The 20,167-nt window shown below is 35.5% G+C and overlaps 2 protein-coding genes across 6 annotated transcripts; one reads left to right on the forward strand and one right to left on the reverse strand.

Annotated features, from left to right (window-relative positions):
* Positions 1-1,659: 1,659 nt before the first annotated feature.
* Positions 1,660-15,536, reverse strand: Dgkepsilon (diacylglycerol kinase epsilon). 4 transcript variants are annotated; one of them, XM_069502633.1, is made up of 13 exons: positions 15,397-15,513; positions 15,026-15,325; positions 14,753-14,915; positions 14,033-14,154; positions 13,688-13,811; positions 12,552-12,625; positions 7,206-7,340; positions 6,669-6,805; positions 6,088-6,259; positions 5,668-5,836; positions 4,832-4,887; positions 3,821-3,910; positions 1,681-2,704 (listed from the first exon to the last, which is right to left on the reverse strand). In XM_069502633.1, the coding sequence occupies exons 2-13, from the start codon at positions 15,215-15,217 to the stop codon at positions 2,567-2,569; spliced, it is 1,572 nt and encodes a 523-aa protein (XP_069358734.1). In that variant the 5' UTR covers positions 15,218-15,325; positions 15,397-15,513; the 3' UTR covers positions 1,681-2,566. The 4 variants fall into 4 exon arrangements, with proteins under 4 accessions (XP_069358736.1, XP_069358735.1, XP_069358734.1 ...); XM_034974804.2 differs by having other exon boundaries at positions 1,682-2,704; positions 15,026-15,536; XM_069502634.1 differs by lacking the exon at positions 7,206-7,340 and having other exon boundaries at positions 1,665-2,704; positions 15,026-15,536.
* Positions 15,537-15,918: 382 nt separating this feature from the next.
* LOC117987752 (26S proteasome non-ATPase regulatory subunit 10-like) lies at positions 15,919-19,904 on the forward strand. 2 transcript variants are annotated; one of them, XM_069502484.1, is made up of 5 exons: positions 15,919-16,170; positions 16,283-16,409; positions 16,790-17,035; positions 18,942-19,111; positions 19,729-19,904. In XM_069502484.1, the coding sequence occupies exons 2-5, from the start codon at positions 16,308-16,310 to the stop codon at positions 19,877-19,879; spliced, it is 669 nt and encodes a 222-aa protein (XP_069358585.1). In that variant the 5' UTR covers positions 15,919-16,170; positions 16,283-16,307; the 3' UTR covers positions 19,880-19,904. The 2 variants fall into 2 exon arrangements, with proteins under 2 accessions (XP_069358585.1, XP_034830693.1); XM_034974802.2 differs by lacking the exon at positions 15,919-16,170 and having other exon boundaries at positions 16,192-16,409.
* Positions 19,905-20,167: the final 263 nt, after the last annotated feature.

The following is a 20,167-nucleotide window of genomic DNA, read 5'->3' on the forward strand; positions in this document are numbered from 1 at the left end:
TAATACCTATACTTAAGTTTTTCTTAGTTAACTTAAAAGGTAAACAAGTAGCTTCTCGCTGAAATGCATTAAGAGGTGCACTACACGCGGCCCATACGACCTTCTGCTCGATTGCGGGAAAACTGTATCAATCATGATTAACAATACATGTGGCCAATAGTAAGCAAGCATCAACCAATCAGATATTGTAGCTGTCATTCTACCGTAACCGAGCCGCTTGTTACCGTGAACTGACAAATACGAGTGAAAACCTGACTTCAGAAGATCTAAAGCGCCGGGCAAATCGCGTCGCTTCCGCGTTTCTTCGAGAAGGTTTCTGCGATTTGTTTATTTTTTAAGCAAACTAAAGAGAACTCAAGTATACCTATTAATGTAAAAAGCTAAATTATGGGTCATATAAACCACATTAGCATGTCGTGAAAAATTTGAAGATCTAAAACATTAAGCCAAAAATTCCTGTAATCAGGTCGAGTTACCTACTATATAAAGTAGTTTAATATATTTTTTGACTTTTTTTAGATGACTAACATTCCTGTAATAAAAACTATTCTGCCAAGATTGTACTTATGCATATGCATAAGTACAATTTTTAAAATATCTAATGTTAAAATATTTTTTGTGTAAATAAATATAGCATTATGAAGTAAGCTTGAAATACATGAAAGATTATTCAAAATGTTGTGACTGTCAACCTATTATATTATCAAAATGATAAAAGTGAAAATATATGCAATTCTAGTTTTCCAAACATGTACCAGCTTCATTAATAATCTGCTATCCTGTATTAATTACCTATATATATACCTACTTAAGGAGAAAGCTCGAATATCTGGGCCATGTTATGCGCAACCCAAAATACGATCTACTGCAGCTTATAATACAGGGCAAGATAAAAGGCAGACGTAGACCTGGCCGTAGACGAATATCCTGGCTCAAGAACCTTCGCCAGTGGTTTAACATGAGTACAAGATCACTGTTTAGGGCAGCAGTAAACAAGATCCAGTTAGCCTTAATGATTGCCAACCTTCGGTAGGAGATGGCACTTGAAGAAGAAGATATATACCTACTAGATTCACTAGTCACGTAGGTTCATTGTCTAAATGTTGTTGCAAATATTTCAGACAGAAATAGATGTCTATGATAAAAGCGGTTGTGTAATAAAGTGTTGAATATTATTAAGATGTTGGTTTTATTAATTATTAGGCATTATAGTTTTTATACTTTTCCGACACACACTCTTTTGACGAAAAGTTAAGAGAAGTAACTGTAGTAAAAATAAGGTTACTTCTCTTAACTTTCCATACAAAATACGTAGTTTGGTGATTTGGTCCTCCTTTGAATGTTTACCAATCACTCAAGAAATTTTGTAGACATTCTAAAAACAAATATGAAATATCTGTATCTGTGGTTTGTCGGGTTTCCATAAAAGTATAGTATAAAATTTGTCTGTCTACTGCAACGCGGCGGAGCGAAGATGTGTATAGTTGACCAATCGGTTTTGTCAGATGACGGAATAAAATTATCACGTCAACACGACCATCTGATTTGTCTGCTCAACACATCTCCGCTCCGCTCCGCTCAAGTAGACAGGCACCCTTAGGCTGTGTTATTTTAAAACTAGTTAATTTACAGAAATCTGGAAAATCACACGGTATTTGTTTCTAGAACATGTCTACATTTCTTGAGTTTGATTGATTGATATTCAAACGAGAAACAAACTACGTTTGTATGGAATGCGCTGTGGAGCGCGCTAGGGTCACTTCTCTTAAATATTTTTTAGGTGTTTTTAAAAAGACGAATGGAGAGAGGGGGCTGTGATACAAGTAAGTGATGTAATAAATTATTTTATTTTCACGTTTATACTATTTTATTTATTTTGATATATTTTATCCATCACAACAATTGGAATAGGTACCTACAATCTATATCTAAAATGTTTGGACGATAACATCTTGCACCTTAAGTTCATACATAAATAGCACAGATACTTATATAATTTATACAAGTGGCTAGCGCACAAGCTCTACGCGGAGTGCGGACATACTGATTACTGAGACAGCAATAGTTTACTTAATAAGAAGCTGACTGAGATCTATAGAATGTACTTTCTCTCATTGCTCAGTAACGAGGCAGATTTATGTCAGACAACACTGTCTCATTATGTCTGAACAAAAATATAGACAGATTATGTTACAGAGTTCTCGTTTTACCTCTATATAAGAAACTAACTATGGGCCTCAAAAGAAAGCTCAGCTTGACCAAGCAAGATGTTTGACGTCAAGCCGCTTGACAGAGTCGAAAGCTCTTAAGACCTTTATTAGACAAATCAATTTAAAGCTCAAACTGTTGGCGGCTGAGGTCAGAAGTCGCGTTGCAATCATATTCTTGGTCACCCATGTTCTCATGGATTTAAGTTTTAAAAATCCTGTGGGAGCTCTTTAATTTTCCGGGGTTAAAGGAACGTCAATTCGTTATACATGAACTCACACTCTGAACTCTACGTGTGCAGGTCGCTATTATGTGCTGTGCTAGAGCAGTGCAGCATAACTCAGTGACGACTGACAGTTTATTCTACGCTCATAGTATGTTGTGAGCTTTGTCGCAGCATAGTGCTCTGGCCCGCGGGCTCCATGTGTATGGAGGCCGAGCCCTGCATCCACGGCTCGCCGTCCACTTGCATCGCGCAGCAGCCGTCCAGATCAATCTGCCAAGTTAACATTTAATTAACTATAGGCACCAGACATAGGTGAACTGGATTGGTAACCGATTTTCAAAGTCAAAACTTTTTAAAAACTTTTACAACTTGCTCCTATCTACTACTCGGACTCTAATCGGACTAGCGCACCGAGGGTTCCGTACTACAGTCGAAGTAAAGCGTTAAGAATCACTTTTTTTAACGAACTGCAAAACTAACTTTGTTTGTAGAGGTTTATCTCTTTTCTCTATATACAAGGGTTCTGTTTTTCCTTTTGAGGTACGGAACCCTAAAAATGATTTGCTAAATGTGTTGCTGATCGCAAATCTCGAGAACTCGCTAATTCTTTTTTTATAATATTCCTTGAAGTACGAGGAGAGGATGGTTTTTACAGTCAGAAAAATTTGAATCGACTGTTAGGCGGTACGAAGTTTGCCGGGGCAGCTAGTTGTTAATATAAAAAACTATGATAGTTAGAGCGTTTGTTTTATTCTGTAAAATATTAATAAATTTCTATTGACCATAATTATTTCAGATTTTTCGACTGGTAAACTTCAGAGATAAAAGTACAGTATTTTTTTCGACATTTTGCACGATGTATCAAAAACTATTATGCATAAAAATATGCACAAAGCCCTTTCATAATATGATACCCCACTTGATACTATAGTGATCTTACTTTGAAAATTAAAAATACCTACTAATTATTAGTTCATGAATATATTTTTTTTCTTGAAAATCCTATTACAATGTAAATGATAATTTGAATGATAAGAAAGCTTTGGGAATGAGTTGCTGTTAATAAAAGAATACAGCTGAGTTTGTTGTGGGCTCTTCTTAGACTTGTGCGCGTTTGAAACCCTCGTAGAGTTTTAAGTTTACGTAATTAATTATCACCACTATAAATCATCTTACAAATCTAACAATTTTGACTATCAATAAGAGTAGCATGTTACCTATTTTGAATAAATCATCTAACTTTGTGTGATGTAACCACAAATTCACGGTTTTCGGATTTTTTCCTTTACTTTTGTTTTATGACTTACCTACCGGCCAAATTTCATGATTCTAAGTCACCAGGTCATTAATATTATATAGCATTTTATAATTTTCTAAAATACTTACCCACACATGAGAAGCTTGAGCGAAGCGATAAGGCTGGGCCAGGCCGCACTGCAGCCGCGCTATGTGGAACGACGACGAAATGCCGACTACCTGTGCACACAATATGTTAACTGATTAGTATGTCTGTTTACTAGCTAGGCTACATGTCGCTGGCTTGCGAGAATAGTGACGGAACTCAAAATTATTGATTTTAGAGAATGGCTTTTAAAGTTTTTTTATAAATATTTTATTAGTTAACATACCGCAATATGTAAATGATTTATTTTTGATTTTACTGATTAAAGATTTTATCGTAGTATCGAAACACTTAAAAATATTTTAGAACTTTTAATGAAATAATAATAAAAAATGTCACCTAAAGGGAGTTTCAGACATAAATCGTTATTCTCGAGACTACAATTAATTTTATTATAAAAAATCAAGTCATTTTTGGTGAAGACTCATGTAAGAAAAAGTTAGTATAAAATAAGATATCATAAGCAATTGCCCATATTTATAAGAATAAATGCGTAAATAAAAATAAGACCATAAAAAGATACTTAATTGCCTTCATCAAAAACAACGACTGATCTCTAAATTGTCACTATTCTTGAAAATGTTATGACAATTATTGAAATCGATAGTGCATGTCATTGGTTTACTTAAGATGAGTCTGTATTTGTGATTCGCGCTAGACTGTTTTGTCATCAATGAATAAGGACGCGTTTTCTTTTACACGAACGTTGGCGCGAAATCGGCGTTGCATTTCTAATCACGATAAAATACCAAAGATTTCTGATTGTTTGGTATACTTAATTTGACAGAACTTTGAGTAACGTCACTATTCTCGCAAGCATATTATTATGTCTACTATAGCAAAGTAATGAAACAATTGCACTGAAAAAAAAATATTACGTGAAGGAAAATAAAATAAAGACCATCATTTATTTATACCAACTTCTACCATTCTATATTATTTATTATCCATAAAGAAATGCACCCCACAACTTTATTATTAAAAAAATTGTTTACCTCCAGTTTTCCATCATCCATGTACTGATCTCCTACTTCGTCTTCACTGCCCAGACCTTGAAAAATTAATTTTTTTAGCATTATGATTACATACAGACATTATTGTACAATCATCTGTCAAATGATTAGTTCTGCTTTTGTATGAGGGTAAAGACCACAACCACCGCGCGACCTTTGCGAATAGAATACCTAATTCACCCGAGTCGTGCAGTGACTATAGTACGGGATAGGTCCGCTAGGAACACCCCGCACACCCGCACAACCCCCGCGCTAACCCGGTGCGGGCGAACGCGGGTGACGTAAGGAGCGTCCCCCCCGCCTCATACCCCGATTAGCATCTCAACCTGACGCCTACTATACCTGCAGCGGTTAATATAGCATGGCACTCGACGGAGTCGTGCAGCCCGCTGCAACAGCCGTCGCCATTTACAAGTAAAGGTGGATCCACACGAGCCGTCTACACAACGCACATCGAGCATTATAGACGCATTACTCTGTGCACAAGTGCACGTACAGTAGGCCAGCAAGAAATATTGTACATTCATCGACCTTTAGAATGAGATTTAGGCTTTGTAGAGCGTTATTTCTGTCACTCATACGTATGTGCAGCACGGAACGACAGAGATAACGCTCTACGAAACCGCTATTTTTTTTCTAAGGGTTGATCTACAATATTTTCTGCCGCGTACTGTGTATATCATGTTTGTACTCATTCCCAAAAACTGATGAACGCTCGCAAACCGCTCATGGGCAAGTCTACATTATGTTCTTATCATACGCGTTGTGCGCACGGTTCGTGCGCTTGCGCAGGTTCGAATCTGCCTTAACGTGCTCACTCCAGAGGTCGACGCCGGCACCCCACGAGGGTATGTTGAGCGTCACGAGCGCCTGCAGCGGCGGCAGCTGCAGCGTGCGCGCGCCCGCCCGCACGCGCAGCCGCCGCTCCAGCCCGCCGCAGCCGCCGTCGTCCAGCGCGCGCCCCACTCCCAGCAGGGCGTATGCTATCTACATGCAATACATACTTGAACTTATAATAGTAGTAAGTAGTTTTATAACTATAAAACAAATTTTTAAAAAAACGGGCCGAATTGAGAACCACCTCCCTTTTGAAAATGGTTAAAAATGAAAAAACACGCGCGGATTGTGTAACCATCCCAGCTGACGTCGGCATGCAGTACTCGTGTAGTTGTACGCCTACAGCACGCGAGCTACGCAGCCGCCCCAGCCGACGTTGTCTAGGCTTTACAAAGACTCACGTAGTTGAGGTACCGGCTCGCGTACCGGTACAGGAACTGCGAGCGCGCTTGGTGGAAGTCGAGCGCGACCTGCGCGTCCACGCCTATGCTCGCGTAGTTATACGCGTACAACACGCGCGAGCTACGCAGCCGCCCCAGCCGACCTTGTCTAGGCTTTATGGTGATCTTCCATCTGAAATAATTCTACCAATTAGTTTTTTATAAATAAATAAAGCCTCACTTCAATATGAATGGATGACGACCCAAATAAAATCGGTCAAGTGCGAGTTGGACAGGACGGGTTCCATGCAATTGTACAGGATTATTCACTTTTTAATGTTTTTTTATCTACATGGCGACCATTTGGAGCTTTTTATCATTCGTTGTTATAGTGGCTAAAGAAATACACATTCTGTGAAAATTTGAACTCTCTAACTATTACGGTTCATGAGATACAGGCCACTGATAGACAGACGGACGAACAGTGGAGCCTTAGTAATAGGATCCCGTTGGCACCCTTTGGGTACGGACCTCTAAAAAACAGTGTTAGCGGTTACAAGGTGCACTGTCTCATTGTACATATACTGCCTTTTACTTTTAACCTGTCTAAAATTTGTTCATCTGCTTGCTTCAACGATGTGATAATGGAATGTGCATCGAGGTCTGAACAGGAAGCTCCCCAGCCCAGCGCTCGCGCCAGATCGTTGCCGGTGCCCATCGGCAGAATGCCTACTGAAGCCTGTAAGTAAATAGTATAATATACATATTTTTTTCCAATATATCTACCACATTGACATCAGTCCAATATATTATCTACCAAATTGACATAGTGCCACATCGCCGAGCGCGCTCCGCGCTGATGTCAATCGCCTATGAGCCGACTGTATAACTGTATGTATGTTGCCGTCCTCGACCAGCACGCGACATCCACTCGGCAGCCAGCGCACGGCGCGCTCCGGCGATGTGGCACTGATGTCAATCACCTATGAGCTGACTGTGTAACCTTGATATGTGGGGCGGAGTGCAATGCGTTGAGGACCCAGGCGACAAGCATGCGACACCCACTCGGCATCCAGCGCACGGCGCGCTCCGGCGATGTGGCACTGATGGACCAATCACCTATAAGCCGACGGTGTAACCTTGATATGTGAGGCGGAGTGCAATGCGTTGAGGACCCAGGCGACAGTTCCGTCGCCACCCGCGACCAGCACGCGACATCTGCTCGGCAGCCAGCGCACGGCGCGCTCTGGCGATGTGGCACTGATGTCAATCACCTGCCAATGGTGTATTTTATTAACTTTTCATAATATATTATATTCTCTTATCTTTTATATTTTTTATTGTATTTTTTGCATTGTAATAGATGATCTTTTCAATGGCACTAGTTCTAGTTAACTGGTAAGAAAAAACCTACAGGATTTAACCTGAGAACGTAAATCCACGTGCATCGAATCCAAAGCAAAAATTGCTGGCACAAGAAACTTTGCATCCTCAACAAAGTCAAACGGTACTTCACGCCGGAACAACTTTTTACCCTGTACCAAGCACAAGTTCAATCGTGCACGGAGTACTGCAGCCATTAGATGACTCATTGGTGATGAAGCGCTGGTCAATTCTAAACTTCAAAGTTTGAAACATCGCTCGGTGCAAAGTGCCTGTCTATCAGTATTTTACAGGATATATTTCGGAGAGTGTGCCAAAGAACTTTTCGACTTAGGTCCTCCCTTCACCTTTCTAATATCGTATAGCGTACTGCAAGGCATCGCCAAGGTCTGCACCCATACGTAGTCGAAATTCTACGGATACATACGAAGCGATTCGCCACCTAATTTCTAATTCGCACCGCTAAGTTTTGCAACACCCTTCCAGCATCAGTTTTCCCCTCCAATTATAATATGAGTACGTTCAAGTCAAAATTGCATAGGCTCCTTCTAGACAAGCGCGTTCCATCTTAGGCTGCATCATCACTTGCCACCAGCTCTTATTGCAGCCAAGCGCTAGTCTATTAATTTAAAAAAAAACCTAGATGATGTTGCAGGTGTGAGATTTATAAAAAGAGAAGAGAAGTTAAGACAGTGGGCTTTAGTAGTGATGATAAATTAAATCCAATGATTACTAATGAAAGTTATCATTTATCAATTGTTTGTCAGGTAAGGCCAAATACTAAGTAATTAAAAATCAAGCAAAGCATCTGCTGTATTATTTCAAAGTAAGAATCCTAATCATCTAAACAGAATTCTATAATAATTAGAAGCTAACAACCTAGTGTTTACTTTTATCTCAATGTATAAAATAAATAGCACAAGAGGGTAGGTGATAAATACAGAAGTAAAACCAACCAAGTCGAATAATAACTGAATTGTATTTGTTCAGCATTGATCTATTTATATTAAAATGAATCTACCACCCATTTCGCTAAGGTGTTTAGTCATGGAGAAGAAAGGGCAAAGAAACTCCATAACACACATCTTTTAAAACATTAGAACGTTGAGTAAAGTAGTAGGTACATATTTGGTACACAGTTACAACAGGTAACCTATAAAAGGCAAATGATTACATTACATTATATTATAATACAATATAAGAATACTTAACTTCAGTAAGGTCCGCTGTGTTTGCTCTGGGCTGTCGATACAAGACTGTCCCCTCTCTGTCGAGGTAGGGTACTTTTATAACACTGCCATCGCAAACAAGGCGGATATCGACTATCACATGATCTTAATATTAATCATTATTTATTTTAGGTTTGTTGACAAAAGGTATGTTGACACACCCAATTTACAATAATAAAATCAGTGACATTGATGGTCTACGTATTAATAATTTACAATAATAATAAGCGACTTAAATTGTCAGTTTACACAACATTATTATTTCACATAATAGCTATTGCCAACTGTATGTTGACAATAGCTTAATATAATGTCACTCTTAGTATATTGACAATATTTAATTTACAATGAATAATTAGTGACATGTATTGATAATTTATATAATATTATTTATCATATTTTCATATTCCTAGATACCAAATTAAACAAGAATAAACAATAATAGTTTTACACTATTGTATTGTATGATGACAGTAAGAAACTAGGAACATTGACATTGTATCCGGAAACGGAATAACGATTCTGTTTTAAACATCACAACAAACATTTACTTCAGACTCCCAAGTTTATGATTAGATGAATTTTAGCATAATAATTATGTATCCAATTTTATCGTAATATAACACGGCCATACTGACAAGTACTTCGCTCCCGAAGTACATAGGGAAATACGGAGAGAAAGGAAAAAAAATTCCTTATGTTTTGTTTTTTTTTTTTTTTAATACCATTCGGCAATAATAACATTTGTCCCTTTTAGGATTAAAAACTCTTGTCCCGTTTGGGAATCTCAACGTTTGTCTCATTCGGACATCTCAAATTATTTATTATTATTATTCGTATTACCATTATACTTATATTTATTATAAATTTACTATAATATGTATTTATTATTACATTTACCATATTTATTTATTTTATTTTTAATTTATTTACTTTTATTATTATCAATATTTGTTCCATTCGGAAATCTCAAGCTCGTCCCATTCGGGAATCTCGATATTTTGTTCCATTCGGAAATCTCAAGCTCGTCCCATTCGGGAATCTCGATATTTTGTTCCATTCGGAAATCTCAAGCTCGTCCCATTCGGGAATCTCGATATTTTGTTCCATTCGGAAATCTCAAGCTCGTCCCATTCGGGAATCTCGATATGTGTTCCTTTCGGAAATCTCTTAGTTCGTTCCTTTCGGAAATCTCTCAAGTTTTTTTTTTTTTTTTTTTTTTGTCCCATTGGGAGTCTTAACATTTTGTCCCATTGGGAGTCTTAACATTTGTCACATAGTGAGTCTTAACATTTTGTCCCATTGGGAGTCTTAACATTTTGTCACATAGTGAGTCTTAACATTTTGTCACATAGTGAGTCTTAACATTTTGTCCCATTGGGAGTCTTAACATTTTGTCACAATATAGTGAGTCGTAACATTTTGTCCCATTGAACTTTTTGTCACATGGTGAGTCTTAACATTTTGTCCCATTGGGAGTCTTAACATTTTGCCACATAGTAAGTCTTAACATTTTGTAATTTTTTTTTTTTTTTTTTTTTTTTTTTTCTTTTTTTTTTTTTTTTCTTTTTCTTTTTTTTTTTCTTTTTTTTTTTCTTTTCCCTTTCCTTCCTCTCCGTTCTCCTTCTGTCATTTAGCATAAATTATTAGTATGTTTTATTATAATTCGGCCATCTTGATAAGTACTTCGTTCCCGAAGTACATAGGAAAATAGAAAACTGCAGCCCGTGAAATTAAATCAACTACGGCAACAAAAGCACCGACACAAAAAAAAAATAAGATTGTGCCATTCGCAAAACAAAATTCAATGATTCAATGTCAATGTTACTGTCATAAAAACTAGGATAGACGTCAGACCGAAATTAGAGTAGAAGAGAATATGTTTTCTTTGTTGATTATGTCTTATAAACAAGTGTAGTGTATGCAAACCAACTCAAAACAAGAATAAATTGATAACACGTAACGTAGGTATTTATAAAATTAAAATGTTCTGATAGCATTACTGAACAGAAAAAACTTGAGCAGGTAATCTGCCTTACGTTGCTAAAAAAAGTAATTTAGTTAAGTAATTTCTTCAAGTTTCGAGTTGTAAGTACGATGCAATTTCTCAAAAGCAAACCTACTGATTTGATTATTATTATTGTTTCGGTATATCATAACTTTCTAAATGATTTCACATTGTTATATACTTTATCAAAAACCGTTCGGCCAATCTGACCTCTAACTAGACTTATTCTTATCCAAATAAATTATACCACAAACACGTGGTTTAACGTTAAAAGTTGCACAAAGTTCACTTTAAAGCAGCACATAAATACACTTCACTTATCTTTCAAAATTGAAGCGACGTTCTAACCAAAGGTGCCACACGAGCACCAAGTGCCGATGACAAAAGCGCTGCAGGGTGCTTTGGGATCATCGGACACGAACACCACGTGCCGCCGACGACAGGTGGCAGCCTGTCGCTTCGAGGAGAGGCCACATCCACGATTACTGAAAGCATTTGAAAAGTATTAGTATTGCGACAAGAAAAGAATTATCGTATCCCACTTCTGATGTGAGATTTATAAAAAGAGAAGAGAAGTTAAGACAGTGGGCTTTAGTAGTGATGATAAATTAAATCCAATGATTACTAATGAAAGTTATCATTTATCAATTGTTTGTCAGGTAAGGCCAAATACTAAGTAATTAAAAATCAAGCAAAGCATCTGCTGTATTATTTCAAAGTAAGAATCCTAATCATCTAAACAGAATTCTATAATAATTAGAAGCTAACAACCTAGTGTTTACTTTTATCTCAATGTATAAAATAAATAGCACAAGAGGGTAGGTGATAAATACAGAAGTAAAACCAACCAAGTCGAATAATAACTGAATTGTATTTGTTCAGCATTGATCTATTTATATTAAAATGAATCTACCACCCATTTCGCTAAGGTGTTTAGTCATGGAGAAGAAAGGGCAAAGAAACTCCATAACACACATCTTTTAAAACATTAGAACGTTGAGTAAAGTAGTAGGTACATATTTGGTACACAGTTACAACAGGTAACCTATAAAAGGCAAATGATTACATTACATTATATTATAATACAATATAAGAATACTTAACTTCAGTAAGGTCCGCTGTGTTTGCTCTGGGCTGTCGATACAAGACTGTCCCCTCTCTGTCGAGGTAGGGTACTTTTATAACACTGCCATCGCAAACAAGGCGGATATCGACTATCACATGATCTTAATATTAATCATTATTTATTTTAGGTTTGTTGACAAAAGGTATGTTGACACACCCAATTTACAATAATAAAATCAGTGACATTGATGGTCTACGTATTAATAATTTACAATAATAATAAGCGACTTAAATTGTCAGTTTACACAACATTATTATTTCACATAATAGCTATTGCCAACTGTATGTTGACAATAGCTTAATATAATGTCACTCTTAGTATATTGACAATATTTAATTTACAATGAATAATTAGTGACATGTATTGATAATTTATATAATATTATTTATCATATTTTCATATTCCTAGATACCAAATTAAACAAGAATAAACAATAATAGTTTTACACTATTGTATTGTATGATGACAGTAAGAAACTAGGAACATTGACATTGTATCCGGAAACGGAATAACGATTCTGTTTTAAACATCACAACAAACATTTACTTCAGACTCCCAAGTTTATGATTAGATGAATTTTAGCATAATAATTATGTATCCAATTTTATCGTAATATAACACAGGCATCAAATATTTTGCACAGAGATAGCTTGCATCCTGAAGACAAACATAGGCTACTTTTTATCTCAAAAACAAAAAGTTCCCAAAGGATTTAAACAGGTATACAAGTCAAACAAACCTGCAGTGGGTTAAGAAGACCTCTGAAAATTGAAAGAACTTCATCAGTTCTATTGCTCCCAGATTTTCTATTAGCTGTAACAAGATATTATTATATCTTAATTGTGTACCTACAGAGAAATACGCACATAAATTTTTTTTTAGGTTTGGTTTGGGAAGATTGGTGAATTGGGATATTAGTTACTAGCTGATGCCTGCGACTTCATTCGCGTGGATTTATGTTTTTCAAAATCCCGCGGGAACTCTTTGGTTTTCCGGGATAAAAAGTAGCCATGGCACTCTCCAGGGTATAATCTATCTCCATTCCAAATCAGTCCAGTAGTTTTTGCGTGATTGAGTGACAAACATCCACACTTTCACATTTATAATATTATTAGATAAAGGTGAATCAAGATGTGAAAAAGGGAAGGGAAGCCAGAAACGTTGCCAATCGGTAAAGAATTTAATTTTTTAAATGACTTCTAAAAAACCAGTCAAATGCAATTAAAAGATTACACTTTATAGCCACTTATCCACGGCGCTATCGGCATCGCTACGCTTGGGCGCTAGGCGCTTAGCCTCGATTCTCGATTCGACTACATAAGCCGCAAGTATGTAAGTCACCAGAATTAAATTGGTGCTAATTCAGTTATACACTAATCTTGTAAAAAACCGGGCAAGTGCGAGTCGGACTCGCGCACCGAGTGTTCCGTACCTTGGAAGGATATGTATAATTATTTTATTGCTTAAATTATCCCCATCTGCAAAATAAGTTTGTAATCGCAAATTTTAATGTGATACTACCTACAAATTTATCGTTTTCGGATTTTCCCATTTTTACTTGTGCCTTCTTACCAGGGTCAGCGGGAAGTACCGTTTCGATTTCCATGATGGATATTGACAGACACAATGAAGTAGTCCTATAAGAGTTCCTTTCGTCTTTTTGAGGCATGGAAGCCGAAAACGACATGTTTTATACATGTAATTTTTTACAGACACATTATTCTATGCTAAATAAAATAGTATTAGTTACTTTACTTGATAGTCTATTTACTGTCTATGAATTTTTACGAAAGTTTACTCTAGATATGTGCATGTGTACTGTGCAACAAGAATAGCGCCAATATTCACCATAATATTATCTCATTAAACACTTACCAAAAATTATCAATGGCTCCCAGTTATCCTCGGTTAGGGGTTTGATATTTACAATTTTTCCTTTTTCAACTAGAACATTTGTAGGTGGAATAATAATATTTTTGTACTTTTGGAAATCACATGGCTAAAATAAAAAATCTAAAAGTAAAAGCTAGTAAAAGTGCTAGTATAGGTACCATTATAATATTATTTTCACATACGGCATACCTGCTTATTATTGTGCTTCTTGTGAGATTAAGGTAATTTAGATATAAAAAAGCCTTCAGGATACAAGCTGTGTGCAGCAAAATTTGTCAAGATGGGTTGAAAAGGTGACAGACACATTTTTAGATAGATTTTGCTTACCTCAGTATTATCTAGTATATTTTCTTGACTAACTTTAGTTCTTTGGCACCAGGAGCAAAAATATTTATTTAAGTGCTCACCATCCTCACTTTGATCAACATGGTCTTTACTTGCTGTTCCCACTATACAAAGAAAACTTATTAGTCAACATGTGAGTCAAAAGTACTTTATATAATGCTAATAATGTACATGTGTTTGTATAAGTTATTACAATTTGTTGCTTGTTTTTAGTAAACTGAATGTTTTGAGTTATAAAAATATACTTATTCTTAAAGATAGCTAGAGAAGAATAGAATTATTTCGAGTCCCATTAGGTAGAAAGACCATGTTGTACACAGCGTTTTGTGAAAAAAAAACTTTGACAGGGTTGGCCCTTAGGATCCAAGGATGGATTGAAGGACTCCATGAACAAATTCAGTATCCTTGATTTATATGATATTATACTATTCTTTCATTAATTTATTACCAGGTTACAAACAAGAAAATTTGGCATGCAGTTAGCCATTATGACGCAGACATCGGCTAAGAAAAGAATTTTGAAAATACAACCCCTAGGGCCTAAGAGAATTAAATAGGGGTTTGAAATTTGTGTAGTCCATGTGGATGAAGTCGCGAGAATAAGCGAGTTAGGTATAAAGAAGATAATAAATAAATAATTATATTGGTAGGTAGTTCTACTGTTATTCTATTATCCTCTAAATTAGAGTCCTCTTTATTTACCATTAACCCACAGATGATGGAAGGTCTTGTCAATTGGCCATGTTATTTGTTTGCATCTTAATTTCTTGTCAATCATGCGATGACACTTTTTGCATGCACTCACTGCACAGCATTCACAGAATAAGCCCACTAGAGGTAACATAAGTTTGCTGCAGACTGTACACTAAAATTGAAGTTGAAATATATTTGATTGACTTTATGGGCTAACTGTTTTAAGTACTCCAGTAGAAATTTCATTAAAATACTGTTTTGTCTAGTTCCTAAAATACTTACATAAATGTTGTATGGTATTGATTTATTACAATCAATGCTTCTCCAAGTATGACCCCGCACTCTATATTTTGTTTGTATAAACCTATTATCTCCCAAAAGTGAATGTACAATACGATAAACAAGGTAACCAAGAAATAATCCACCGACAAGAAAGTAATAATTAAAATGAACGTTTGATATTTTAGTTTCCATTTTTAAAATAAATTATTGTAAGTGAAACTTCTCAATCCTATTTAAAATATTACCACTATAAATCAGCTGCTGCAAAAACTGGTACCTATCACTACTTCATTGCACTACCTATAATCATAGTTATAATATTATAATGTACTCTGTGCCTATAATAAATAATATAGTCATTTATTAATCACCATTATTCACCGCAAGAATGCTTTAATAAAATTAATGAACTAAATATATAATAAATAGACTGTAGTAAGTATACAACGTATTTCAAAATTTCATTCCCTTCCTGCCATACTTATATATACCCTCACAGATTAATAGGGATACTATACCCTGTATATTATAATACTCTTTGCATACTTCCTAGTTCCTGCCAAAGAGTAGGTATATAATCACAACGGGTTCCCTTCCACAAAAAGACAGAAACAAAGAGTATATAATCGCTACGTTTTAGACAAAAAGTCAAAAACACAGATCACTATATTATCTTCTAACGTAGTAGTACATGGAAGTTCTTTACTTCTAATATAATCCTACTCTATACTTAGAAGTCAGAACACAGATATATACTTAGCAGATATGCAACTAGCGTGGCCCCCTCAGTCCCTCTCGCTCAAGCAGAGGTACTTGTGAAATGTTATTCCTTCTGTTTTACGTTCTCTTCGGCTATTGTAGCCTAGTGTACTGCAACCCAAATTTGCACAATAACTTCAAAAACAAAAAACAACAAAACAAATCAATAATTTCTTTAAAATACTTGACAACATAACCTCACTTCACGTTGTTTGTCATGATCTCACTTAGAAATACATCTTAACAAACAAAAAAAAGTGGCCACGGTGATAAGGACAGAAAAAAATCACTGTCAAGTACTAATAAGAGCCTAAACTAAATGTATTTAGCTATCTCGCTCTAACAGTAAGAGTCAAAATAGGGCTACTTCTACACAACTTCTACAGGTATTTATTCCGAGTCAGAATGAGTCAGAATCAGAATAAAATAAGGAAAATAAGGAATAAAATAAATAGCTGCTGTCCAAAAATTAATATTTTATTTATTTCACTTTTTTAGTCTTGTCTTCGAAGTCTAAATAAACATGTCTATAGGCACTGTTTATGAAAAAGCATACAAAGGTGATTTTAATCAAGTCAAAGTTAAAATTGACGAAGATAAATCCTTAATAGCAGCTGCAGATACAGTTAGTACAATATTTTATCATAAAGTGTTAATAATAATAAAATTGTTATTAAAAAACTAGAACACCTTTTTAATCATGATAATATGAAAATCTAAATATATAAAAGGAAAAGGTGACTAACTGACTGATCTATCAACGCACAGCTCAAACTACTGGACGGATCGGGCTGAAATTTGGTATGCAGATAGGTATTATGACGTAGGCATCCGCTAAGAAAGGATTTTTGAAAATTCAACCATTCAAAAGGGTGAAATAGGGGTTTGAAAGTTGTGTAGTCCACGCGGACGAAGTCGCGAGCATAAGCTAGTATTTAAATAAATAAATAAATAAATATTTGGTTATAATAATTAATTGTGTTAAATTTTTTAAATACTTTTTAGAATAACAGACTACTTATTCATTGGGCTGCCTTGGGTGGCAATGAAAATCTTGTTGATTTTCTCATAGATTTGGGTAGCCCTATTGATCCAAATGATGACACAAACTGTACTCCACTATTGTTAGCCTCTTCTGCTGGCAGGTTAGAGGTTGTAAGACTTCTAATTGGAAAAGGATCTAATGTGAATCATAAATCAATTCGTGGCCAATCTTCTTTACATTATGCATGCTCAAAAGGATATATAGAGGTACTTAATATTATAATTTACATTGTTACATTACAACAGAATTATTGTATATTTGCTTGTAATTATTTTTTAATATCATCTACTCTCTAACTTTGTAAAATATTAATACTACTTGACCACTTCAACAATGCAGTTACCTCGTCTCATGTTTCCCCACCCCACTGACCACACCTAAATTAGCGTTAGCATGCAATAGATATATGTATATAAAAAGAAAAGGTGACTGACTAACTGATCTATCAATGCACAGCTCAAACTACTGGACAGATTTGGCTGTTTGACCTGCAGACAGCTATTATGACGTAGATTCACATCTGCAAAGAAAAGATTTTTGAAAGAAATTCAACCAAAATAGGGGTCTGAAATTTATATAGTCCTTGCGAATGAAGTTGCAGGAATAAGCTGGTTTTTTTATATAATGTAGGCACAAGATGATCACTCAATTATGTACAGTTTGTGTAGGTTTGTTGTACCTTTGAATTTGATTTCAACTTTCTAAAACTAGGCTCAGATTAAATTGTAAGAAATCATAAATATTTTAGAATAAGGAACCGACTCTTAAACCATACATCACAAATCCTTTTACATCAATAGAATTAATTCATTATAATATGTAGGTATTACATTGATGTCTTATTGTATAATAACACAGAGGTATTCACTATGCATATTTTTATTAACTAGTAGTTAGTCATAACTATATTATACAAAAAAAAAGATCCCGACGAATTGAGAACCTCCTCCTTTTTTTGAAGTCGGTTAAAAATATAATCCATACTAATATTAGAAATGCGAAAGCGTGTCGGGCTGTCTGTCTGTCTGCTAGCCTTTCACGGCCTATTCGCTCAACCGATTTTGACAAAATTTGGTATAGCGATAGCTTGCATCCCAGGGAAGGACATAGGGAAGGCTACTGTTTATCCCGGAAAATCAAAGAGTTGCCACGGGATTTTTAAAAACCTAAACCCACGCGGACGAAGTCGCGGGCATCATCTAGTCAAGTAATAAATGAAACAATATTTTTGTGTCAACCGTACCAGTTTTCGCGTCTGACATCATTAAGTATATTAGTGATCTGTGATGTTTGTGGACTGCATTCTCGAAGAAGTCGAAGTAGTAGTAGATTCAAATTAAGACTATTAAAATCAACAAAAAATTGTGAAATAAATTTTTTTTACAAAAAAAATAAAAACCGACTTCGTTACACAAACACTAAAAGCTGAAAAATAATTAAATTTATTACAAGAGTTAATATAGTTCCATAATAATACTTTTTGGTGCCGGTGCCAATTAGCTTTAGCTGCGCGAATCGTCTAGACTTCATATTTTTATGGGACTCCACCATGGCACCTCATTGGCACCGACCCCAAAAACTATTATTATGGAACTATATTAACTCTTGTATACATAATATATTCGGTAATAAATTAAATTATTTTTCAATTTTTAGTGTTTGTGTAACGAAGTCGGTTTTTATTTTTTTTGTAAAAAATTTTTATTTCACAATTTTTAGTGGCCCCATGGAATTATGCTATGACTGGTTAAAAGTCTACTGTTTACTAAGCTATTACACTGATCGCGAGCAATTTACTCTTATCCGTTGAGGAGTTCCAGTATCTATCTTCGAAGATGTTCATCAGATCTTCACCAAATTGAAATGGGACCAACTTTGAAGTATACCCTTTCAAACAAAAAAAGAATTTTCAAAATCGGTCTAGGCGTTTTCGAGTAATCGGGGAACATACATTAAAAAAAAAAAAAAAAAAAAAGATTCCGACGAATTGAGAACCTCCTCCTTTTTTTGAAGTCGGTTAAAAAAATGCATTTTCATAACACAGTGTTTGTAATACTAATGTGCAAGTTGTACAACAAAATAGAGGTGGTGAGGTTAACTGAATTGTTTTAGGTAGCAAAATTATTAATTGATGCTGATGCTAATATAAATGAGGTAGATATACTGGGTGCCACACCACTCCACAGAGCTGCTGCCCAGGGAAGATCCAATATAGTAGAATTGCTTTTGGCAAGTCCATTCATTCAAGTAGATCTAAGTGATTCTACTGGTTGCACTGCATTGTAAGTAGATTATTACATTTATCTCAGCTTTTCATAATGAAATAAGTATCTCCACTTTCTCTTAATATCTATTAGTGAAAAGTATAATAAAATCTGTTCAGTTCTGTTTTGAGATCACTGCTTTTATATGTCATTACGGAACCCTATTTTTTTCCAAAATAAAATATAGCCTATGTTACTCGTGGATAATGTAGCTTTCGAATGGTGAAAGAATTTTTAAAATCGGTCCAGTAGTTTTTGAGCCTATTCAGTACAATCAAACAAACAAACAAACAAACAAACAAACAAAGTTTTCCTCTTTATAATATTAGTGTAGATGATCAACCCATCGCTGGCTCACTACAGAGCACGGGTCTCCTCTCAGCGAAGGTTTTGGCTGGCTATGTGCGGATTGGTAGACCTCACCCACCTTTGAGAACATTATGGAGAACTCTCAGACATGCAGGTTTCCTCACGATGTTTTCCTTCACCGTTAATGGAAGTGATATTTAATTACTTAAAACGCACATAACTCCGAAAATTTAGAGGCGCGTGCCTTTTACCAGTTGCCACTTAACCAGTTTTTTACTTATTATGTCATCCATTTACCTACTGTTGCAAATAACCATGATTTTCAGACATTTAGCTTGTGAAGAGGACAGAGAAGCTACTGCACGTATGTTAGTTCAAGCTGAGGCGAACTTGAACGTAATCAACAAAGAAAAGAAAACTCCATTAGACGTTTGTTCCAATAAGTTAAAAAAATCCTTAATAAACTTAACTATTTGAATTGAAAAAGCCTGTGTTTTCTTGTATTTGTATAAGTAGGGTAGGGGTGGTAGTGCTAACAATGGACCAAGTGAACACAGTGAATCACTATAGCTAGCCCTGCTATGCATTGGTGTAACACCACACAAGTTGATATCCCTACAAGAGGGATATCTATTCGTTATACAGAGGGGAAGCTTCGGAAGCTTCCTAATACCATTCAAAATTGTATGCCTATTATTACACGGTTGTCACCTGTTGCAAGTGAAAAGTTTAAAGAAAAAAAATGGTATATAATATATGCCCCGC

This window comes from Maniola hyperantus, chromosome 13 (assembly GCF_902806685.2).
Source record: "Maniola hyperantus chromosome 13, iAphHyp1.2, whole genome shotgun sequence".
NCBI classification, from domain to species: domain Eukaryota; kingdom Metazoa; phylum Arthropoda; class Insecta; order Lepidoptera; family Nymphalidae; genus Maniola; species Maniola hyperantus.